General features: G+C 39.9%; 1 protein-coding gene across 1 annotated transcript in view; it reads right to left on the minus strand.

The window, feature by feature from the left end:
- The window catches only part of LOC146619221 (protocadherin-16-like), a 70,111-nt gene extending 44,521 nt beyond the window's left edge, over nt 1-25,590 (minus strand). Inside the window, exon 1 of the mRNA XM_085370210.1 lies at nt 23,791-25,590. Within this exon, the coding sequence (XP_085226336.1) occupies nt 23,791-25,590 (1,800 nt within the window). The remainder of the gene's footprint in view (nt 1-23,790) is intronic.
- Nucleotides 25,591-26,379: the final 789 nt, after the last annotated feature.

Raw genomic sequence — 26,379 nt, forward strand, 5'->3', positions numbered from 1 at the left:
ACAAAGACGAGGCTTAACAGTCACCTAAATTCACTGCAGTATGTCAAGAATTTATTGAAAGCTTCATGGCACTGACTTTAGATTAAGATCTCCTTTAATGGATTTATATTTTATTTGAAGTAGCTGGTGTACATTGACACCGGCAAGTAGGTGGATTTACAAATATTGTGTTACGTTAAAGGTGAAGTTAGTTTTTTGCACCTTTCAACCTTTCTCTCCCCTTCGGTTTCTGGTATAGTCATTTGGACATCAAGGTATCCCTTTGGCTCAGGCAGTTCATTGCATCTTCTCTTTCAGCACAGTAACTTCCTCTGCTTACAGCATATGCTCTTTGTATAGCCATAAAGCTATCCCCATCTGTCAGAAGATCCCAAAATGGTCATCCAGTTGAAAATATACAACCTACTTTAAGTGACACAAATTTGCTTCAACACCTTTTGGAATGTATTAAAGCACAAAATTATATCAACACTGATATCTGAGACTTGAAAAGTGAGTGATGTGAGGTGTTACTTTTGCATCTTAATTAAGTATCTTCAGTATTTCTTCTGAATACTTATGATAACACATTTTTTAAATAAAATTGTGTCTGGCTTTAATCTGCAAATTACAAACTAATGAGTTTAGTCTGTTTTTTGGAACGTGAAAGCTGAGAAAAACAGTCTCCATGGTTTTTGGCTGACAGACTGCTTTAACTTTGTCTGTCAGCCTTTAAGCGGTCACTTTTTTGAAACCCATGCTTCAATTCTCTGCATGATGTTATGTGCCAATAGACCATTCACTGCTAACAGTTTGACATATTCCTTCAGACAAAGAGCCACAGGCCTCCTCAGGCTAATGGATATAACAGATCACAGCAGAGTCAGGCAAAAAAGATAAAAGTTGAAGTGGAGAGAACAGCAGAGGTAGAAGACTTCAGGAGAGACCCTCTCCATATTGCATTTCTTCTTGTTCCATTTGGAAAAATCTGTTTTGATTGAGAAACCTGGACCAAAGCTTCGAGTAGAGAGTATGTCTAATACAATAGTTGCCTAATGCCCTGGAGAATTGCTTAGACTACTGTTGGCCATTCTCTGACCCCTAATCTTTGGACTACATACCTTCATGATCTGTGGCCAGTCAAGAACAGAAAAAATGTGTCTAATGTATGCTGTTGCCACTCAAATGCCTGTTTCATGTCTTTAATTTTAAATGATAAATTATGCCTAAACATATATTTGTCCACTGCCAGAAGTTAATTCAGTGTGCCTTACTGGCACCTTTCCTCTACTCCTTGAAATCTAAAGAACCCAGTGTTTAAAACATCAATTAAAAACAGCTGCTGCTGGGCTGGCTGCAGTGTCTGCATTTCATAATGTATGTTTCATAACTTGTTAATCCTGTGAAAAAGCAGCAACGATTGAATTTACATTTAAACTAGTTCATTTAAGATTAGTGAAAAATGATATCTGAAGATTGATCCATTATGAGGAATTTTGATTTTTATGACAGCAGTGATGAGGGATACATTTGTTTTTGATCAAGGGAACAACTGCAGGATTAAAACAAAGGGTTTCCCTGGACTGTGAAGGATGAAGGGTGATATGCCATCAAACAACCCTATTTTTACAACTGCCAGCTTCAGATTAGTGCAGCTGACAGACAGCATAAGAGTGTTGATGGAACCCAAGTGTGCTGCTCTCATCTATGCCTGATCACTAATACTCCCACCTAGTTACTGTGCAACTCTGGACTGAGACAGATGCTGAAAAAAACACGTAGCCACCCAAACCAGCCAGTCAGGAGGTGTGCATGATTGCAACCAACATTTTTACTTTACAGGAGAAAAACTGTCGGAAACACTAGAATTTGAGTGTGGATAGTTGGAGAGCAGGTCAACCTTAATTTTAAAGCCAATTTAGCCTCATCCATACACAGCTTATTGAAATCATATAACAGGTTAAATTTCTTGGCAACTATGTGATGTGTGATGAGAACCTGCATAAATCACAGCTTAATCGAATATGAATCATATCCCAGAAATTATCTGCTCGAGATAAATTAAAAGTAACTACATATTCCAAATTAATGCACAATCTTTTAGTCACATTGTACAAGGCAGAGATGCAAAGATGGAGCATGAAACTATGATGCAGAGGTGCAAAAGGAAAGGAAAGAAGCAGATGGCAGCATCACTTCGTTTAAGCTACTGGAACTTTAGGGCAATCTAAAGAAAAATATTGTTCTCCTGTCTAGTCAGATCTCATTAGGCTGCTGGCCTAACTCAGTGTGACATCTTTGACTAATGTGGAGAAAAAAATAAGTCAAAAACCAATCCAAACATAAAGGCCGCCCTCCATCTCGGACAACCGCACACAGAACAAGTCTAAAGACCTGTAGAGCAAGCCCACTGTTCACCAAGCCACTGGAGACTCTGCAGGAACACAGAGGTGAGGGGGCTACAGACTTTGGCTTCTCTGTTATGTCCCAGAGGAGTCCTGTGCTACTTCCATTTCACAAACAACCTAAGGACTGCTGTGCAGGATGCGGGAAGTGGAGTGGCCAGCTTACAAAACAGAGAAACAGATATAAGTCTGAGTCTGGCCTGAGACCAGGTTTGTATCTGAGGTACTGGACCCTGACAAGAGGGAAAGGGTGAAAGGCCCTTAGCAAGCAGCGATAGACTGAAATGGAGATTTCATGCTGATTGACGGCTGAACAGTGGCTGTTCAATAATGATGAATTTATACAACATAGTCTGGAAATTTTGGAGCTTGAGCTGAACTCTTGCATGAAAGTTGAATTTCAATAACAGTGTTTTTAACACATAAGACTTTATTTATGGTGCTTTTTCTATCTCGAGTCAGTGTTTATTTAGCTTATCAAAACAATAAATGGTGGCTATGCCGTTCTAATGTGCTCCACTATGAGCTATAGAATTCAATTCAGAGATCTCTCTGGTGCCCTAATGAAAAAGCCAAAGTCTATAACACAGTCTCAAAGGGCTCAGGAGATACAAGGGAGTTATGCGATACCCAATCAGAGTGGAGCCATAACAAACGCGCATGTAGGCAAAGATGAGAAGCAGCTGCTTACTCCTGGCTACTTGCTGGGTCTCAACCCACCCTGGTAAAACCATTCACGTAAATGAGAAAACACAGAGGACCAAAAGGGCTGGCCAGTTTCAACTACATAAAGCACAGGGCTGTTCCTGAGCCTTTTCAGAGTTTTCTGTGTCAAAGTGAGAAGGTTCTCAACAGCGGAACTGTGAACGACCTGCACGATGTACTGCACGATTTTATTGTGCTGCTACATAAGTGCACACATTAGTCTCTGATAAATCTTTACGTTAATGCCATAACATGAATATTCAAGCAAAAAACTTGAATGCAGCATCTCAATGTAGCCTTCCAGGGAGTACCATCCCTCTGGTTCAGAAAGCAGAAAAGTCTTGCCAGTTATTTTTTAAACAATTACACATTTTGCACAAGCGGTGTTTAAAATAGCCCATAGTCCCCCACGATCACAGTGATATAGAAACCCCTGATACAGTTTCAAAACTCTAGGACATCTTGGTGATGTCAGAGATAAAATCCATCCACCGATACATTTTCAAAAATCTAATTAGGACTAAGTAGAGTTACCTGCAGCTGGAGGACAACAGCCACTCTTTGACCTTGATCTTTGGCTCTTAATATCTTTTGGATGCATCACTCTAATAAAATTAAATGAAATATAATATTGCTGGGTAAACAGATTGCACTACAACCGACTCTGTTATGATTCAGTCTTGTGTATATCAAAGGACCACTTCAGCTCCACAGCCCTCGTTCCTCTACTGGAGATATTTAATAATGTTGAAAAAACTGTGAGTCGGCTTGTGTTTCCAACAGCTGTGATTTGCGAGAAGGTCTCTCTCACTTGCTCTCTCTTTGACAGTTGCTTGTTCTACTTTCCTTTTTGCCTCCCCTCCTTTCTCTGAATCCACATAATATCCTTTTCCTTTAACTAAGTTCATCTCAACATAAGCCACAAGTGAATGGCGCAAGATGCTCATTTACTTTTGTCTGACTCATTTTAAATGGCTTTATCAAGACACCTCTCATTTCCTTTCTCTCAATGTAGTAAGGCAGACATCCTGCATCCAATAATCTCATGACGCAGCCTTCCACTGACCTTCGTGAGGGGACGTGCTGGAGCATTGATCGTATGCCTGCTCCTCGGGGCAGGAGTGAAAAGACCACATGCTCTTAGACTGTTTTTCATCTCTTTAGATAGACAGTTAATACTACCTTTTATCCCAGGTCTTACTCTTTAAAGTTTAGCAAATATGAGTTGTTTTATGTGTGGGAGATAGCTGAGGGCTGCGCTGTCCTGCTATGACCTGATGGGCTGTTATCATCTTTCCAAAGGCACGAGACAATTTGAATTAAAAAGCATGGAACCAGTTAGTTGTAGGTAAATGTGGCTCCACTATATGATGACTTGAGCAGGAATTCATAAAAAAGGATATACAGTCTGCTCTCTTGAAAGAATACATATGGTGCATCTAATCTGGCAACAATCTCTTACATTGCATGCGCTCAGCACCCATTTTCCCTGTTTGCATTGGAGTTTATGCAATCTGGTGCTCATTTTCCACATCAAACCCAAACACCGTGTGGTGACAGTCTCATGAAACATGAAAGAGGAACCAATTAAAGCCTGTCTGTTGTATATGAGTGAAATAAGCACATTTAGCAGTAATCCCACTGTTATTCTAACAGTAATGAGCAGGCAACAAGTTTAAAAAGAGAAAATGTGTTTCATTTAATGCTTGGTGTCCATTGTAAAATAAATAAGGGAAATTTTGAATTGATTTTCGTATTTTCCTCTACTCGCAAAAGCAATTATGCACAAATGAAGTTTAAACTGGTATTTTCCATTTTAAAAGAATATTAAGCCTCTGTGCGTTTACACTCCCTTTCACATTTCATTGCAGCAGATGACAGTGGCTGATGGATTGGGCTTTTGGTGGCTCAAACTGCTCACGGGGAGATTGCTACCAGATGAAGAGGTCTCAGAGTGCAAATTGGGCGGTTTTGAATAAAACTATAACTCTGTACGCTCCCAGGAGTGTTATCAAGGACCACACTAAATAAAGAACACCAGTGTGACATCGGCGACTGAAATTAAAGTTGGCTCCACATCGTCTGATAACGAGAATTTCCAGAAGTCTCCTATTTGCCTAAAGGAACATATTTTGTGGTATTCGAGGTATTTGAGGTTAACCATTTTCAAAGACAATGGAATATTAATTTTAAGCTTTGCAAAAAGTTTTTTTCCCCTTTCTTTGGGGGGTCTTGGGTTTTTTAGCTAAGGAACTGGAAATTTTGCAGCTGGATAAAACTTGTGAGGCTTTGGTTCTTAGCAAGATTATTTATTCTTGTGAGCTTGTACTTAGAATAAAACTTAAACCGGCAAATGCAATGATCTCAGGGATCTTTCAGTCCTAGCAACAGAGCAGACGTGGAGAGAAGTTTGTGTATGATCTACTTGAAATTTCTGCATAAATTCTCATGAAATTCCTTTTCTCAGATTTGTCTGGATGGCAAGGCAAGGCAAATTTATTTGTATAGCACAATTCAACAACAAGGTGATTCAAAGTGCTTTACAGAGACATTAGAAACAAAAACAAATAAAAAGCATGATTTAAAATTGATTAAAACAAGCAAACAAACAAACTAACTAAACACACACATTTCACACCTGTTCGCGCGATCTGAACCCTTATCGTAAGGGGAGCTACCAGTCCTTCTGTGGACGAGCTACTTTCTATTTTAAATTCCCTGAATTTAAAAAACTCTCTATTGGGAAACAAGTTATTTTTTTTTCAAAGACAGAATTACAAAATAATTTTACTGCTTTCAAGTGGGTTCTTCTATATTTTTTAAGCCACAGGAGAAAGAAATTTAAATCCACTGTGTACAGACAAAAATGTTATCATATAGAAGAACTTTAAAAACTCTCAGCCTGTTTTTTGAAAGACAGAACTTACTGAAATCAGTCTAAATTGCAGCTCTTTGGTTTAAAAAAAATGAAAAAAAGACTCTGTTTTCAAATTGTTGCTAATGGGTACAACGTATCCATTAGCAGAGACTGTACCCATTGGCAAATCTAATCTTAAAACCTTTGTGGCTTTTAAAAATACGTTTCCATCGTTGCAGATTTATAAGGCCAAAGGAAGATCACATCTTTTAGTTCACAGTAATGTGACTTGCTAATGTTATTCCTTGTGTGAATGTAAAGTGAAAAATTTAAAGTAGCATAATATTAAGATTCCCTGTAAGGACTAATGCAATCCAGATGTCTGTTTTTTGAATCGGGAGGGAAATGTGTGTACAGTCCCCTTAATCCACCTAATATGTAAAATTTCAAACAGATATGAAAATATTTTTCCTCCGAATATCCTCCAGATGAGAGACCATGTTGAGCTGTCTACTTCTCTTCCCTTCTTTGTCTGTCAATATTCCCCAGATGACAGGCCAGACTTCCTGATAGATCAGACTGAGTTGTTTTCATATGCAGCGCAAAGTCCACTTTACTTACTTTAAAATGACACTCAAAAACAGGCACTCTCTTGCTGCCTCAGATGTATGATCACCTCAGGCTGAAATCTCTAATTACACAGATTCAGAGTCTGGATTTTAATTTGATTTTCAAACTTAAACTAATATTAATTAAGTCATCCCAGTGGAGAGCACAGGAGGAGAGGAAGTGATTGTAAACCTGTGGAATTTTGCCCCGAGTCACCGACCTTCTGCCAGGTTCACGTGTGCTCCATCAACCCACAATTTGCTGTGATTGAGTCGACCTACACTGCTGCATGCAATCATACTGCCTTGGCCGTTCGCATGTCAGGCTTCTGACTCAGTAGCAACCATCTTCCACACTGAGTGAGTAAGTTTAGTAAACCATCAGAACCATGACAGCAGTCACACACACAGAAAAACGTGCAGGAAAGCAAAACCTCACTGGGAGCATGTCACTGATCCTGCTCTCATGCATGAGGGGCTGCCCTTCTGTCCAAAAGGGGAGCAGTTCTTTGTTGTCTTTCAAAGTCTGAGATACCCCCCCTCCACGACCAGCCTGAAAGAGAGAGAACGCTGGAGCCTCAGCAGTCAGTAAGATCTGTGGTGTGGCCCCTCCTTTTCACTGGGCTGGGATAAACCAGGGAGTGTGGCGCCTCTGAGGTTAGCGGGCTGCCTCATCGAGACACCATCTCCATCATGAGCCTATTTTTATTCCATTTTCTCGCTTTCTCTTTTTTTCTTCTCTTCTACTCAAACCACTCTAGCTCTTTTTTCAGCCTTCCAGTTTTGTCTTTTTCCATCCATCTCGTTACCACAGCCTTCTACTCCTATGATGCTGACTTTTGTTTCAGTGTGCATGCATGACAGAGGAAAACAAAAAAAAGCCTACATTGCTTGATTTCTGGGTTTGATCCCAATATTCACTTGCTTTTCCCCTTTTCTTTCTTGCTGTATTTAATTTGCTCAGACACTTGCCAAGCCGGCTAGAGTTCCCTGTCACTGGTTTGGCAAAGTGCTTCAACCCTAATGCACAAAAGAAATTTATCTAGATATATCACTGTCTAGCTTCAACATCAGCACTGTAAACTACAAAAATACCCACTGTCACATTTTTCACCATTAAAATCTCATTTTATCTAAACATAGAACCTCTAACCCAGATTAGCACTGCACTCAAATACATAATTAGTATGCACGCTGCAGTCTTCCTCACTTTTGTCCAAGAAGAGACACTGGCTGAATCTATAGCCCATAGACTGGGTCAAAAATGAATGGGTTTGTTGGCGTTATAAAGCCCTAAATGTCATTATTGTACTTTGGCCATAAAGGATCACTGCGTTTAACCAGCTAATCCAACATGTTGAGGCAATTCACATGCAATGTGGTTATGCTGGTGAGTTAGCAGGGGGTCCCCAGCTTTCAGGAAAGCAGTTTACCATCATAAAGCAGCTGTCCCACATCAACAGTCCCTACAGACACAGACAGTGCCGTGTTTGTGCCATAAGCCATTCTATATGAGCGCATTGTGGCAACTCCTCCGGCATTTTTGAAAAGCCTGGCAACGGCAAGCTCACTGGGTGAAAAGCGTCTAGACTAGTCTTCTAAAGAGAGCCTCACTTCACATTGGCAGTCCGGGTTAGTAGTAACACTGACACAAGGATATTGATGCACTTGTAAATAAAACCTTAATTAGGACTGGTTACCAACTCCAAACTCCAACAGTCTAACTACAGCAAGTTGTGTATGGAGTATGCAAGTGGAAATGGAGTCATGACCAGAATTATCAAAAACCCAAGCACATCAAAACGTCTGGAACTATTAATAATTCTTTTGCACTTGAGGCAGTATTTTCAGTAAAGGCAACAGTAGTATGGCTGCAAACAGCCGTAGCTAAATGAGCTCAATATCTTTAATATCTTTAAAAAAAAAAGGACTTTCACACAAAGTTAGTGTTCAATTCATTTGAATAATTTACTTTGCAGAATGGCCTGAATATGAGGAAATGGTTGATCCATCAATCTAATCTGTCACTGAGCTTTAGAACGACATTGTTTCTTCTATGTTCTTTGTTTTTGTACATCTAATGAGCTTTAAAGGGGAAAAAAAGCAACAGCAAACAAAGGTAGAGCGTTATATAATAAAGTCCTCTTTGGAGAGCCTGGAAAGCATTCAAGACCGTGAATAAGTTTGGTGCTGTATGAGCACGCAGTTTCCTCTCTGTCATCCACAGAACACACCACTGTCACGGTGTTCATTTCCACTGGCTTCCTTCGGTACCCACATCTAAAGTTTCCCAGGCTTAAGCAGGAATTGGAAACTAACATTCTGTCCAGTGTGAGCACAGTTCTGCGAGCGTATCATGCCAGTCTTTCCAGTCAGAGCACTCTGACGTCACGCCATTAATCCCTTTCACCATACCACCCAAGCCTCGGGGAGACTACATCAAATCCTGAACTCACTCTCCTTGAGAAGAAGAGTTTGTACCCCTGGGATTTCTTTAATGAGGCTTACAGTAGAACACACCAGCGCACCAGTAATGAACTTCACAGAAAGGAAAAGCACTTAGAGATGCCATTAAAGGAGAGGTCATATCAAAACTGGAGTTGTTTGCCGATTAGGAAAGCTGATTAAAGCTCCCCCAGCCCACAACCCAACACAAAGTCACATTTACTTGACATCAGAACAATGTTTGAGAAGCTGCTGTGTCAGATACAAGTTTTAATACAGTTCTTCTTTTGTTCTGGGCCTCCATTGTTTTCCATTAACTTTCGCATGGAATCAGAATAATTGAGCAGACTTTTGAAACTTGCTTGGGTTTTCATTCATGAATACAGTCTGGGTGAATTTTTATGTAATAACAGTGCAAACTAGTTAAATCAACCGGTGATACGAGGTTACACAACTCAAGGAAGCTGATTTTCATTCCATGCATAGATGAATGGGAAACAAAGACTGCATAGAACAACCAGAAAAATCTATTCAAATACTTGGAACTGTATAGTATGAAACTGTAAAGTGTCAGCACAAATTTAAACAATGTAGATTTATGGTTAAAGAGTAAAACAGTTCGATATGAGCCTGCAAAATGCAAAGACCTGTGACTGAGATGTTTACTCACTTCAAGGCAAAGACTGAACCACTTCACTGTTGTTTATAATAAATCAGCAAAGTTTTTTAGAAAGTGGGAATTTCAACAAAGGACTTGTGCAGGAGCTGCTCTTAAAGACGAGAGAAGGCTCTCAAGAGAATAACAAATGACTTAACTGGCTAAAACGGTTTACAAAGGCCTAGAAGTGTCAACACGAACTCTACAGACAGTGCCACAGCTAGACAAAATATCCACCGACACAGTATTTGAAAGTATTTTTCTTTATGTACTCCAGTGATAATACTCCAAAAGGAGATCATTCTTCACGTGTCCTCAGGCAAAATCCAAGCCACACCATACAGACACTGAAAAACTGTGACTGAGAATATGAGAAGACAGAAACAGGATGCTGTAGAATATGTGAAATAAATATATATGTTTAATTGTTTTTTTTAAGCTTCTTATTGTACACTGCAAGAAAAAAATCCTAATATGAAAGTATTTTACTGTGTATTTTACAGTTTTGTTCTGTTCTTCTAGAATATCATGAAATTTACATAAATAGACTGTGATTTCACATTTCAAATGTAAATTAACATAAAATCACTGTAATGTAATAAAACATAATTTTCTTGTTTTTTAAATGTATTTGTCTGCACATATGCATATTTAGATTGTTAAAATACATTCACAAATGTATCATGATTTCACAAATATTTGTCCGTTATTTGAAAGATTGAACTGCTAAATTCAAATGTAATGCTATGGAAAAATATATAAAATGATTCTTATAAACTTTTTTTTACATCAAATGATAATTATTATTATTTCTATTTAGGGCGATCGTGGCTCAGGAGTTGGCAGTTCGCCTTGTAATCAGAAGATTGCCGGTTCGAGCCCCGGCTCGGACTCTCTCGGTCGTTATGTCCTTGGTCAAGACACTTAACCTACTGGTGATGACCAGAGAGGTCGATGGTGCAATATGGCAGCCTTGCCTCTGTCAGTCTGTCCCAGGGCATGCAAGCCAATATTATTTAAACTAACTGTATATTTCTGTACATTTAAGTATTATTATTCATATTGCCACATTCATTGACCTTGTTTATAGGTAATTTCATTGTTTAATCAGATTAAAATGTTCCTAATTTAATGTTTAAAAGCACTTGGAAAAGGCAAAATCCCATGTAAAATTAGGGCAACAAACTGTATTGTCATTACTGAAAATAACCGTATTTTTATGAGAAAGTGATTTTCTGATATTTTCTGGTATTATTTTGGCGCCCCAGCTGCTGGAATATTACTGTTTTTTTAAGATGTTTTTTCTAACAGTGTATTTGTTTGTGTGCCTGTGTGTGAATGTTAAAATGCCAAATAAAACAAATATATGTAGATTTTCTAAACCAACCTTGCTGAGCTTTACATTCTTTTATTTAAGAGGTTTTCAGTTTTTAATGTTCTCCTTTTATCATTTCTTTACTTTTGATGTTCTTGTGAAAGCACCTCAACATAAGTTACAGAGAACTCTATATAGCTGTCTTCACTCTATAATGGCGCCAAAGTGTATGTTAGGATCATCACTTTTTGTTTTTGAATACGCTTCCATCATTAAGGATTTGTCCTGTCGTATAATAACATTAACAAGCCAATAAAGAATTAGGTCAACTGAGTTTCACATCCCGCTGGCCCTTCTGTATAGTTCTTCTGTGATTTAGGCATTTTGTGCAGTACATCCAAGCCAAATATAATTTGAGCCTGTGTGCTTTGGCTTCATCCTGACACACCTTTTTTAATCTGGGAACCTAGCAGCTAGTTGCGACTTAGCCTCTGCAGGCAAATTCTCTCTCATTTTTTTCTTTTTTTTAGGATCTTCTTACACTTCTTATTATGTCATTGAGTCACTTCTAACAAATGCAGATAAACTAAAAAGAGCAAATAATAATCTAAATTATCAACATGATAATCTTCTCCCTTACCTAAAGATTTTGTTCATGCTTTTGCAGATGCATTTTGTCAGAATGTGAAAAGAACACACTGGCACTTGTTTTTTCCTGCCTATCACAAAGTCTCAGGATCTTTGCAAACACATCTGAGATATTAATTGGGTGCTTCACCCAGTAGAATAAAATGCTAATGAATTTCTCTGTCAAGCAGAGTCCTCGAACACCAGATTTCTATTTAGACAAATAGGATAAAGTTGTCATTAGTCAGTGAGACGCACGTATGCATCCATGTCTTGAATTCAAATAACAAGGCAAGAACAAGCTTTTAAAATATTTTCCCAAAATAGAGACCTGAAACAAATACATCCTGTTTGCTCAGACAGACGCCCATCATTCCAATGAAACACTCTCCCTCCTTCAGTGTTTACACTGTTGTCCTCAGTGCCCATGAAGGCTTTGTCCCATCTGAGATAAGAGATTTGTGACTGCTTCATCACAGTTCTAAACAGTGCGAGATAATGGCTGAATATTACCAACAGACTTTCCGCTTGTGGCAGCAAGGAGGTTGTAGATGTGGGATGAACCTGTTTCTGGAGGGAAGTGTTTTTTAGGCTGATAGAAGAAGAAAAAAGAAGGACAAATTGAATCTAATCGCACTGGCACTTCATTGAGTTCCCCCTTGTTATCAGAATGCAGGCGCGCCGGGAGGGAGACAGTAAAGGAAAGTCCCTGTCGTGAGACAAAAAACAGGGACAAAGTCGTCTGAGCAGAAATGAGGTTTGGAAGAGTGGGGGCCCTGTGAACTCTTCCCCATGTGTGTCCTTCATGACAGATGCAGAGGCCCAACCACTGACAACATGTGAGGATGGGGAGGATGGGGAGGTTGTGGAGGGCGAAACATGTTGAATAAACACATTCAGTCCCGTGCTACCCCCATGATTTCCCCTCCAAATGAAAACCTCAGTTGATATACAATATAGATTCATCTGATAGCTCAGTTTATACTATGTGTTTATACATCAGGATAAATGTACCTTCTCTAGCCAAGGGATCGTGATGTTCTCTATCTCCAAACAAACATCCTTAGACTCTGCTACATGTTCCCCAGACCTCTAGGATATGTTGATAATGTTGTGAGATAGCTGAGACAGTGAGACAGCCCAAAGAGAAACAGTGATGAACTCTGGGAAAAAAAAGGACAGCTTAACTCTAAACAGAGGCCACTACCTTAAAAAAAAATGTTTTCACAAGCTGCAGAGTAGCTGAGCTTTCAAGGTTTCATGAGTTCACCTCTCCACAAATAATTTCGGGACTGTCCTCGCACGTAAATACTCCACTGCAGTTACAGCGGAAAAACAGGAACTTTGGGATGATGATTTGCCCATGAAATCGATGGGGTTTCTTGTTTACGCTACTCTCCACCCACTCTTGTTTCCCAATATTGCCATGGTAACAAACCACCACTTGAGCTTCATATACACTTTTGCACGCACACTGCATGAGGTAAATCTGCACTTTTTCCCTCTCAGCGTCTGCTTTCTTTCTCACTCTTTGCTCCTTCCGAGTTTCCCATTTGTTTCATTTTCCCCAGTTAGTTCTATTTTTCGCTCAGTTTTTTTTTATGCAGCATCAAAAAGCCCAAACTTTATACATAATTAATAGCCACAGATCATTAAATATATTTCAAAAAAGAAAGCCTAAATGGGCAGCTTGAGATTTCATTATTAAAATATTATATTATTTTAAAGCTTGAAATCATGTATAGTTAACAATTTTAAAGTCATTTGACTAAAAAGATATATATATATATATATATATATATATATATATATATATATATATATATATATATATATATATATATATATATATATATATATATATAGCTTGAGATTTCATTATTAAAATATTATATTATTTTAAAGCTTGAAATCATGTATAGTTAACAATTTTAAAGTCATTTGACTAAAAAGAATATATATATATATATATATATATATATATATATATATATATATATATATATATATTTATAGCTTGAGATTTCATTATTAAAATATTATATTATTTTAAAGCTTGAAATCATGTATAGTTAACAATTTTAAAGTCATTTGACTAAAAAGAATATATATATATATATATATATATATATATATATATATATATATATATATATATATATATATATATATATATATATATATATATATATATAATTTTGTCTCTGGTATGTCTCCTTCAAAGCTACTTTTTGTAGCCTGTGTCAGAATTTGTCCCAGTCCCAAGGCAGAAGTGGTGCCCTTCCCCCAAGCATTTTAGGAAAAACATTCACCATAGTTCTCTGTATGTGTGTCAGTGTGATGAATAAAGAACGGAAGCGGGGCAGAGGGTGACTTCACACTTAAACAGCCTGTTTACAAGTCATTTACAGAACGGCAGGAGGGGGGAGAGTCTCAAAGGAGTTTTCCCCCAAAAATTGAAAAAGCCGCCTTTTAGAAATACACAATCAGGAAAAAAACAACACAGCAAAAAGCTTTATCTGCAAATCTAGTAATGGTGAAACGTGAAAAGACTACAGAAAAACAGAGAAAAATAAGCAGAAAAGCTGAACTGGTTACACTATTGGAAAATTTAGCAAAGGTGGAACAATGAAAGCTTTCCTGTACACGAGCAGATTTCCATGCAGTTCTTTTTATATTGCAGGAGACAATCTTTGAAAGATGACTCCATGGTAATAAGAATGAAAACTGCAAAGAAACCACTAAGCTTATTACATTGTAGAATTAGTATGCTCGAGGTAAAAAAGCAAAAGGGAAGCCCATAAATAAAAAATGGAGCAGTAGCAGTGACGACGGGAATGGTGACAGGGGAAGAGCACTGACTGAAGCTGGCTAAGATTTAAAGGCAGAAAGGATGCCTGATTATTTTCTCTTTTTCCCATGCACAGTCATGAATACACTCAGTACATAATTGCTCACAAAAATGTCTCTGCCAAAGCATTATGACAGTGCATTAAATGTCTGCATCTCAGCCTCAAACGCTTAAATCACACATAGTAGCATAAATGAAATGACGGCAGCTTGCACATGGGTTCAGTTACAATGTTTAAACTCAGTCTTCCTGTAATATTTTAACTTCTCTCAGGCAAACTGATGAAGGACATTTCCAATACAGTACCCTGAACTTCTGTGAGCATTACAGTATCCTCACACTTGTTTGCACTCTCATTATGTATGCATCAAGTACATTAACCAAGAGTTTTTACATTACAGCAAAACACAGGAGCATTGCTGCATGAGGGTACTCCATATGCTTCTGTGCAATAAGTAAGGAATCCTATATCGTCACAGGCTTATCAAACATTCTGTTTACTTCGGAGACCACAAATCCATCTGGATACACCCCAGGAGACTTTTGAGTTGTCATCTTTAAACATCACTCAGCTGCTTCCCCCAGGTTGAAAACAGTATTTATTTTTAATCAAAGCCTTTGTTATAACAGTAATGATGAAACTGCATGTGTCCTGCATTCTGAGTGTTGGCTGATCTGTCAAGAGAATCGGATGATCACAACTTTAGCGCTGCAGGGTAGTAACTGAAAGTGTGACAGCTGTGTTCCTGATGAACTGAGAAAATGTCAGCAAAAATGTGACTCGAGCAATTCACTCCTCCTTCCTCAATTAACTAAACACCCGCGAGCAATGACCAGCAGGAGAATGTTTTGGTTGTACTGGAAAACGATTAATGGGACATATGAAGAAATAAACTACCCAGTCCAGAGCAGATCTTTAGATGAATAGTGTTATCCCAGCATGGCATGACTTCACATACAAATGGCAAATTGCTACATTAATCACGATATCCGCTGTCTGGGCTAATCAGGGCCTGTAAGCAATAAGTTGTTGATGGTAAAAATTGGCAGCAGGTGATACTGTAGTTCACTCCGGGCATCAAACCAAAGATCTGCACCGGTTTGCAAACCAAGATCGTTCACATCTGCACACCCCAGAGTCCTTTTCAGTGAGATTGCATGCAAGTATCACTGCCTGCCACATGAAAGTGAGGATGTACTCTAGCCACTCTACAACCATCACGTAAAAAGGTGTTTTGTTCTTATCACAGTTGCGCTAGGGGATTTGACAAAGGAGCAACAAATGCTTAGAGATGTTACAGAAAACTGTGGGCTCATGAAAGAAATGTCAGAGTGAGATTAGAGGTTTTTGTTGCAACTAAAATCTGATGAAGCGTATCGTGTATGATTTCCATCGATCTTCTATAAAGACATCGCCAGGTTTGACTGGACGCAGCTTCTTAAACCAGATGTCTGGATGCCTTCAGCCTTGGCAGTGATGCATTGACTTGCTGAAATTATCAACAAATTGTTTCTCCATTATGCTGGCCATTCCACCATCTGCATTTATTTCACTCCCGAGCTGACTTCTCAGACGCAGCGAGGCTGCAGACAATACACACTTTTTCTGGGTACTTAACCATGGAGTATTTTTTTAGGACCATCCTCTGTGGGTGATCAGCTTTTCCAGCAAGGCTGAAAGACTGACTCTGTATAGTGTGCTTAAGCCATTCTCATTTAAACACAAAAACGTAAGGTACTTTTCACTTCAGATTCCACAGTGCTGAAACTCAGCATGGTTTTTGCCCCAGTTGGATCTGACTGGCTGCATGTCCAGCATTCAGCCAGCACTGGAAGAGAAGGGTGGTGTTCAGTGTTGATGTGCATTGTTCTAGTTTCACCATGGATTGCCAAATTCATATCAGCTCCATCAGTTTCTTTCGCCCACGTCGATGTTTTGGATCCCATAAGATTCATTTGTGATGCAGCCTGGGAGGAACCCAGACCACTGATTAGAGAATTTCTTCCACTGTCGAACCTTGTCTACACCGATACATGCACATAGACACACACACACCCCTTTCCTGGCTTTTTGTTCGTCTGCTATGATACCACATCACACATCTTGAATCCTGCAACCAGCTCTGCCTAATTACAGCAGACGGTCCCACTGCTCCCTTTGCTCCATGCAGGCTCCCCGCAGCACCAGGCTATACACAACAATCAAAACAAAGATCTGGCCTTTCAACACAGCAGCTAAAAGAAGCAGCACCCAACTCACAACATAAATTCTGCAGCACCAGAATCAAATTAGCCTTCCTAAGGAGGTACGCAACCCCGCGGTAATTAGCTCCCCCGCTAAATCTTTAAATCACCTAGTACTCAGGAAATCTATGTTAGGCTCAGCAGTTGTCTCATTACAACTAATCTACAGGGTGGACGCATTTCTATACAATAAAAATGGCACAACAGATGTCCTCCCTTACAACACAAGTGGCATTTCTGATAGATGTGGTCAAAGCATCAAGATATGCAAACAGCACTGTGAGGTTGGACCACCATGCAGCATCAGTACACACAGATTGGGAGTCTGGTTTTAGCAGGCCAGGGTGCCTTTCTGTCTGAAGCCAAGACAGACAATGTGGGTAAACCACAATGTAAAAGTGGAGCGTCTCTCCACACAAACCTCCTTTTCCGTGTGGTTTGTCATTCTCTTTCTCTTGCTCTGTCTTACAAGGCTTAAAAACAACAACAGCTCAGTGGAACTGGGCTGAGTACTAGAAATAACAAATTCTTTGATCCTGAAAAGTTTTCTGTTTCTGCTCTACTCATCTATTATTACTGGGTATTGTATGAATATGTAAGATGTCTAGTGATATTATTAACAATATATTACTTTGACAATGAGATAAAATTACAAGCATTTAAAGTAAAAAATTATTTCTTAGCTGGCAAAAGTAAAATAAACTGTGCAAAATGTCACATTTCAGGTAGAAATCACTATGTATTCAGTCAGTTTTCATAATGTCCTGAATGATCATTATCTGAAAAACATTCTGTTTTTACAGTGCTAACAGTGTCAACACAGGTTCCACAAAGATTACCTATTTTTTGCCACCTGAATTTCCTGAAACACTATCCAACATCCACTATTTCTCACTTGGGCAACTTACGTATTGCCTAATCTCTGTGTTCATACATTTTTCTAGCCCCAATCGGACACGGTTGTAAAGCAAACTGATCGGACTAAGAGCAGGCACTGAATGCGCCACTCCTTCCATGACTTTTTGGGCTCAGTAACATTCTTCTCAATCGTTATTTCAACTGGCAGTCAGTGCAGCAGAAAGGCTGGAGCAAAAAGGGGGCTGAGGTTGCTGGCAGACAAAAGCGATGCATTCTTTGTAACAGTTAACTTCTGGATTTAGAGACATTGCTCAGCGGTTAAGATATTTTAGGGCTGTGTATATATAGTATATGCATGCATGTCGTGAATGAAAAATTCAACATGTTGGCAGCTGCTTTCTTTCATTACAACACATGACCCTCATCATCCTGCCAAAATTGATTTGTGGCTGTTTGTATAGAATGTAGTCTTCTGATTACTGATTTTTGTTACCTGGCAAACTGTCACTCAGTGTCTACTTTCCGGTCTGGTGGCTTTTGATGGACAGCAGGGGACTGGATGGATGATTTAGCACAGATTTGCTTTGGAACAGTGTGAATATCGCAAGCAGATGATGCTTCCTGATGCCCAGCTTGTTTAGCGATGCCAACTGCCTTGCACATGTGCAGGGGGACCACGGACTGTGAGAACAGAAGGCCTGGCAGCCGTTAGCACAGTCAGCCTCGAGGTCTACCCCCCTTCCCACTCATTCGTCTCAAAAGAGACGAATGGCAAAGTGAATAATCGTCTCTATTTACAAAGGTTAAACAAAAGTCTTCCTCTTGTGCCTGAATACAACACTGTAACAACGTGGCCATGTAGACACCCTTAAAGGCCACACACCTGCAGTCTGACTTCACTCTGTTGATAATTTCCAACCATTCTTTCTTGAACGATCCAACCAGATAAGCCTGGGTCTGCTCAGACTGAGACCTACGAAGCTGCCTGTTTGTGTCACTCCAGGGGTGCTCAAGCATCCCCAGGCAAGCAGATGTGCTGCTCTCACCTGCTCTGATCCACATGTCACCACTCCACAGGGAAACAAGGGGAAGGGAAGAGGTGTAATTGGATCACAAAGAGGACACATAAGTGTGGGAAAGGGAGAAAGGAAGAGATAAGAAGTCTGATCATGGCAGAAAGAACAAGGACAGAGACAAACACAGAGACTCAGACAGGAAGAGTGATATCCCACTCCTCAGAGTCAGAGGATAGATGTTAGAAAAGGGATCAACAGCTGAATCCAGCTGCTGAGAATGAGCTTTGTTACAGCTGCCAGAGGCCGAGTGTCCCTCTGGAGACTCTCGGCTGTTTTCTTTGCGTCTCTCGCGCTCTCTACTTTCACTGTGCTCACACAGTCTTTCACAGAAACTTGGAAGCAGTGCTGAGAGGTCTGTCTCACCTGCAGCAGACAGTCTGGGTGACAGACTGTACTAATGAAATTTTGTGTCCCACAAGGGGGATATATAAGCCCATCTTCCTTCCTTGCCAGATGCGGGCAGGAAACCCCTCCAGTGAACTTTCATACCTCACAACTTCTGCTTTACAGCCAGCACTCCATGTGGTTGCATCACAGCACTGAGGTCTTGTAAACATTGCATACACTTACCACTCAGCACTCACATAATGGACAGCAACCAGCAACAAATTTGGACTGTGTTTTGCAAAATATCACTGGCTGCTGCCCGTTTGTTTGGACATTAGACATTTGGGAAACCATGATATATTATGATGGGCATATTTTCCTGCATTTACAATGAAAATTTCTCCTAATAATTATTAATAGTTATGAATAAATAATAAATTAAATCTTTGCAGCTCTACAGTATAGTTAAATGCAGTAGTTGCACTTTAATCCTTAAATGCAGGGTTCCTTTCATGTTGTTTCACAGTTCGACATGCGCACACCCACAGCTTTGGTTTTACACTAATGAACAGTATTTCCTCCCAGCTTCTGTATTCAACCATATAACATTAAATTTTCACCACAACCTTCTCCTCTTCCTGTGCTGTTGGACAGAAAGAGGCGGCAGATTTGATGATGGACGGCTAAGCACAATAAAATGCGTTCAGCTGTCTCGAGCAGAGCAACTTTGACCTGAACACCCACACTCTATCCAGATGTACATCAGTGTTTATGTTCGCTTCATTGCCCCTGCTAGGCCCAGGAGTAAGTGTTCGAGGAAGTATTACATTCACGAACACATTAAGTAGCACATCCAGTTTCCTGCAATTTTACCATTCCCTGAAAATACTGTTATACCACAGAGCCACAATGAAGCTCGGTAGTTAGCAGGAGGAAAAAGAAACAGAAAAGGGAGACCAAAAACAGAGTCAGCTTGCCTCAAGCTAAACCAGTCTCAGAGGAAGAAAAAGCCAGGCTGGTATTAAAACAGACAAGTGAGTATTTCGCTTGACAAAAACCATCTCCAGGAAAATGTCTGGTGAAAACTGATTACATGGTTTGTATACCAAAATATCCATATGAAACTGGCAGTTCCCGTCATTTTCATAGTTTACCTCACTTATTTTCAAAATGCTGCAGTGTCATTTGAATGTTTTTGGAAGAGCTTTAGTTGACAAGGTAGTTATGAAAAATGTGTGATTGAGCAGGTGTAACGTTCAGTCACCAAATCATTACATTTTGCATTTTCGTTTTGTAAAGTTCAGTTTGGGTGAAATTCAAAATGAGCCATTTTTATGTTTTGAATTTTTATGGGCTGAAAATGTGGTCGCCGTTCAGCGGTAGCTGCTGAAACAGTGAGAGGAGAAACTTTTTATGGAGAAGGAGAGAGCTGCAATTTCAAAATACGAAATACTGAGGTTCACGTGCCACTTGCATTAGCCAACTTCATAGATTTACTGTCAGATATTAAATTTTCATTCAGTTTTTAATATGAAGTCAAAAGTATGCTATACTGAAAAGACTATAAAAAGCAAGGTCTAATTCATCAATGTAGGCGTTCCAGGGAGGAACCTAAACCAAAAGCACCATCCACAGTTTATCACTGAATACCTGAGTCTTCACTACACAACAAAGCACTTATTTAACAGCTAATAAAGAGCTGAGGACACTGGATTTGTATCACTGTTATTAGAACCTGCTTAGTCATTAGAAGGTAGGTGGTCATTGTAGTAGAAAGAAAACTACGGAAACTGTGAGTGTGAAAAAAACACTAGAAAGAAGCTCAATCATTCATACGTTTTCTCGAGGGGAATTATGGGTATTTTTCCCTCACAGAGTGGTTTCTTTTATGCTGCCAGGAATGGAGTACTGATTCATAGTGCCACTTCACTGAGGTACCCCTTTCAACTAGGTTTTCTTTAAAGCATTCAATGTGAAATAATAGATATGTTTGAATGCTGCTTTATGTGGTATCTAAACTTAAAAAAAAGGCTCATAGTAGGTCTGCCCACGAGAAATCATAGGCAAAGAATAATACTCATAGATTAATGTTTTTTGAAGGAAAGAGATTTTCAGAAACGGAAGCAAATTAGGCACCAAAACAGCAGATAAATGCAAAAGTTTGAATACAGCTTCAAGAAAGTCTCACAGAAAGCAGTCTTCGTCTCATGTTGCTAAGGGGTTTGCAGCAATAAAAGCGGTCCATTCAGTCATGAACGTGGGGGAGGTGGCTTTAAAAATTAGTTCTGGCCTATCTTCACACCTAGGTAATGAGAAATGAAGTGAGATCAGATAAGAATTTAGCGTCTGCCGGACAAGCAGACAGACAAGGAAGCCCCCCTGCTTATGTCACCTCCGCTACTCATGCAAGCGCTTGTCAGGGTTCATTTCCCCCTCAGCTGCTCGGAGACCCCCTCTCGCCTTTCTGCTGGAGCCAGAACAACCCGAAAACAGACAGAGGGGCAATTCTTAGCAGAGACCCTCCAAATGAGCCAAGAGCCGCAATGATATGAGGCGTAAATTATTCCCCAGTGCAGGATTGTGACACAATCAACTGAAAACTTTCATTACTTATTACATATGTAAAAGCCAAGACAACCATGTGCCTCATTATGTTTAACAACGACTTATATTACTTATATTATATTCTTCTTCCTCAATCAAAAGCCTCTGATTAACAGATGTGATAAAATGACGCAGAAGTAATAACTTTTTTCGTCTTATTACTTTCTTATTATTCAACAAGGTCTTCACACATTTGCATTAAAAAAATACATTTGTACAATGAAATGTAACAGTTCCTCTTGAGTGAATGCATGCTTGCAATCTGGAACGGAGATATAATATGAGGCAAGAGAGCATAATTTATAAAATGAAGTGTGGACTGTAGAAAGTTGCGTTGGTATTGTGGTTCCGGATATGGATTCGGATATGTGTTGTAGAGTTATATTGAACCTCGACACCATCCAGAAAACTTGTAAATTGGACACAGTTGGAAAACTAATAAAGGAGAATGGAATTAGTAACGCCTCATGAAACACATTCCATAATGCAGCTCATAGTTTTCAAGTGCTGTTTTTCATGTCGAATTTGATTTCCCCTCTCCAGGGTGACCTATTTTCTTTGCAGCAGATCTCATATATTGAATTACAAGAGTGATGCCTGTTAATAGGATTAAGCCCTTATTTTTTATTTATCCCCCCCCCCACACACACACACACACATCTAATTATAAAGTCATCTGTAAAAGCATCTGATGTATAGTGAAAGTGACAAAAAATAATCACGCCACATGAGAATAGCCCTGAAACACCCACAGATGGGAAGAGGAGAGCGAAAAGGTAACGTGATAATCATAATGTCCATACTATAGGTTTTTTTTGGGGGGTGGCTTTGTCTGTGAAAGATGGGTACACTGAGAATTTTATCTACAAAGAGAAAAGGCAGTCATCAGATGTCTTGCTGAGATGTTTGGATGTAGAACTGGCACCCTAAGTAAGAGCAGTCTGTTCTCACATGGGCCGCCAAACACACGTCTGCAACAACCAGTGAAGCCCAAGAGAGGCCAGAGAGCAGAGGCTTTGAAGAACTACTTCATACTTGGACTCAGTAGGACCCACAGATCAAGCATGTCATACTCTTAGGAACTGTCTGAGGGCAGGTAGTAAGCAGCCAATGGAGAGTAAAGACAGAACTCTGAAAATCGCTGGTTCGAAAGAAAACATGAAATCGTTTTTTCCTTAAACTTTTTTAATCAAACATGAACTCCAGCTCACACTGGAAACAGTGATCTTAGAGTTTCACAGTCCAAAACATACATTTTTTAATTACTCATTGGTCGACTTTCCAATTTTCAAAATCAATTTCAGAACATTCCCCTTTCTCATTACACTTGCGGTCTTTTTGATTTATAAACTACCCACAAAAAGTCCTTGTAGTGCCTTAACTACATTTAAGTGCCACAGTATGACATTGTGTCTCCTTTCACCCCTCCCTCATCCACAGCAAAATCCTGGGCCAAGATCTCATCTGCTAGGCCGTCCATCTGGGCTGCACTCTATTTCCAACTCCTTGATCCATGCAGTACTGCTGTACACACTTGCAAAACAGAATCTCTATACTCGTAAAAAGAAACTCCAGCTTGCTGATGTGAGAAATGGCTTGAATGACACCTGATATGCCTCATTTTCTCTTTGTAATTGCAGTCTTTTTATTAATAAATGACTAGTGGAAATTATTTTTTACCAGAAAAAAACACTGCATTTACATGGGGTGATCTAATTTGTCTGAACTTTAATTCATCTTGTCGCTTATGGCCATTTTTTTCTCACGCTCAACAACCCTAATTAAGGTGCCTTTTGAGACTGAAGTGACATCTATTTCTTTGGATAAAGCCCTGAATTTGTCTCTGTCTGTGAATATGTGAAAAACTCCTTTGTGCCTCGGCTGACGGAGGACTTTGCACTGCCTCTGTTACCCTGGAAACCTTTTGAGAGGTGAAGGAGAGGACAGCCAAGGAGCAGATCATGTTGGCCTAAATTTGCAGGTAAATCCTCACTAAGGCTGTCCAATTTAAACAGCTTTAGCATTAAATAATAACCCTCGATGAGGAAAAAAGGAGTTACTCTGACAAACTTCTATTTTATTTATCTAATAACTTTCCATTTGTCGCTCTCCACAGTTGCACCAAAGTCCAATGCAGACCCTTACATAAGCAAAGTGTTAAAGCGTGGGAGTGTTGATCAAATCAATCAATTCATAACCTTTTACTGAATTAAAACATTAAAAAATCCTACCTCGAGAATGCAGGTCCCCGGTGCTGTGTTCTCCTCGACAGACACATTGTAGAAGTTTCTCTCAAAAACAGGCTCGTTGTCATTTATATCCTGAAGAAAGATGTTTACAACTGCAGTGGATGAAAGAGATGGCTTTCCTCCATCAGTGGCCACCACAGTTATACTGGGACTAGGGTTCTTTTCATAATCCAGCTGGGAGAGAGTGGTAATAATGCCAGTAATGGAGTCTATACTGAACCAGCTGTAATAAGCACTTCCATCTTGTAGGATGCTGTAGCTTATGTCCCCATTTGGCCCCTGGTCTTTATCTCTAGCTGTTACCTGTAACACAAAGCTACCTGGAAACACCACTTCAGGAATGACCTGCCTGTACACTGGTTGGTCAAAGAGAGGAGGATTGTCATTGATGTCAATCACTTGGATAGTGAAGGAGGATTCAGCCCTGAGCGGAGGCATGCCGGAATCTGTCGCCATCACCCTCAGCTCATAGGTGTCTCTTTCCTCGCGGTCCAGAATCTGATCCACACAAATCAAATAGATTATGCTATCCTTAGTGGTCAGGGCAAACTTTCCATCACCTCCCTCTAGTGACACATTGACATTAGCATACTCTCCGTAGTCTGGGTCAGTGACTGAGATGCGGGCTACGTACTGGCCTGGCTGTGCCCCTTCTGAGATTCTGGGAGATCCGTCCTCACTGAGAAAGATGATGGTCATTGTAGGCTGGTTGTCATTGTAGTCTCTGACATGAATGGTGACAAAGGCATTGGTCACTTCTGGGTGAGTTGCGTTGTCTTGCGCCTGGACCACCAGCTCGTGGACCCTCCTCATCTCGAAGTCCAGTGGTTTGTTGAGGGTGATGATGCCAGTGCGAGAATCTATGACAAAGTAGCGATCTGGGTCGCTTTGTCTCCTGTTAATTTCATATAGCACCATCCCATTATCGCCCTCATCAACATCTGTGGCAAACACCTGCAGGATGTTACTTCCTGGTTGAAGGTTTTCAGATATTATAGCATGGTAGCGGCTCTGGTTAAAAACAGGAGCGTTGTCATTAATATCTTGCACAGTAATATCTAACGTCATCTGATCAGTTCTTTTGGGGGACCCGCCATCAAAAGCCTCCAAAGATAAAGTATAGGTGGATCTTTTCTCTCTGTCTAGAATGGTATTGACCACCAAATCCAGATAGAGAACTTCATTGCTTCCTCTCCTGGTTTCCAAGGTGAACGCCTGGCCAACATTTCCATCCTTGATAAGGTAACCCTGTGTCGTAAGCTGCCCTTTATCACTATCAACAGCTGGCTCGAGAGGAAACCTAGTGCCGATAGCTGTCTGTTCAGGAATTTTAAAAGTGGCTTGCTTTCTGGGGAACTTTGGAGCGTGGTCATTTATATCATTCACCTTGATGGTCACCTCTACTGTCACACCTGTCATGGTGACTGCAATGAAGTTGTACCTATCCCTTAATTCTCTATCCAGAACTTTGGCAGTTTTAATAATGCCTGTGCTTTCATCTATATCCAAATCACTCCCTACTCCTGTGCCCTCATGGTCTGAAATGAAGTACAAGGATGCTGTTACGCCAGGGGGGAGTCCTGCACTGATGTCACCTACAATTGTACCTGCTGGTTGCTCCTCATCTAGCTGTAGCTCAAGGGTTCCCAAGACCACAGGTGAGTGGACTGCTATAAGCTCCAAGACCACATATACCATTAGCACTATCCTTTGGCTCCACCAACCCTCACGATGCAAAGAATCCATTACAGACTTCCCAAAACCCTTGGCAGCAGTCTTCATTTTGGCCCCTTCGTTTTAAACCTAGAGACACACAGAGAGGAAAGGCTGAGCAATATCAAAATATTATTAAAAAAAAAGTCAGAACAGCAGAAACTAAGTAAAGGTGTAATATTTTTATAGTAAGGTAGTTTAAGACACCTAGGTAGCCTACATGCCTTAAACACTTTCCCATATGTTTTATTGACTTTGCTCCTACCCACACTATATACAACTGGCCAAGCACATAACATTTTCCTTCACTTCTTTTTCACCTAATAAGTCGACACCTTGTTTCTCCCATATACCAGAGAGCCCCCCTTTGCTAAAGAAACATCAAAGCCACAGGCCACAGCATACCACTTCAGACAGGGAGTCTTTAGCTGTTGCTCTGCAGCTTTAATTAAAAGGGTGCGAGAATCAGTTTGGCCAGGCTACCCCGTGTGTTTGCCATAGCTGTTCGCCTTTGTATAAGTCTGGGAGGTGAAGTCCTGGATTTAATATTTACCACCACATTTATCTTTCGTGGAATGAGGAATTTTAAAACAATCCCCCCCAAGAACCCTTTCAAATAACTCTCCTTAGGCAAACATATTGAGTTTATGAGAAGTAAGAGTGTGAGTGTTAAATCAAGGGGAAAAAATATTGAAACACTGATATTTAAAAGCAGCAAGGGTATTAGGATTTCTTGCATAAACAATAGGCACACTCTGGCAAAGGATCCACACCACTGCAGAGGAAATGTAATTGAGACTGAGAGACACTGTGGAGCAATGTGGAAATGTTTCAATAAGACTGTCACCATCTGCAGAA

The sequence above is a fragment of the Diplotaxodon limnothrissa genome, linkage group LG14 (assembly GCF_057381915.1).
Source record: "Diplotaxodon limnothrissa isolate DT_005_m linkage group LG14, D_limnothrissa_male_GT1.1, whole genome shotgun sequence".
Classification (NCBI taxonomy): Eukaryota; Metazoa; Chordata; class Actinopteri; order Cichliformes; family Cichlidae; genus Diplotaxodon; species Diplotaxodon limnothrissa.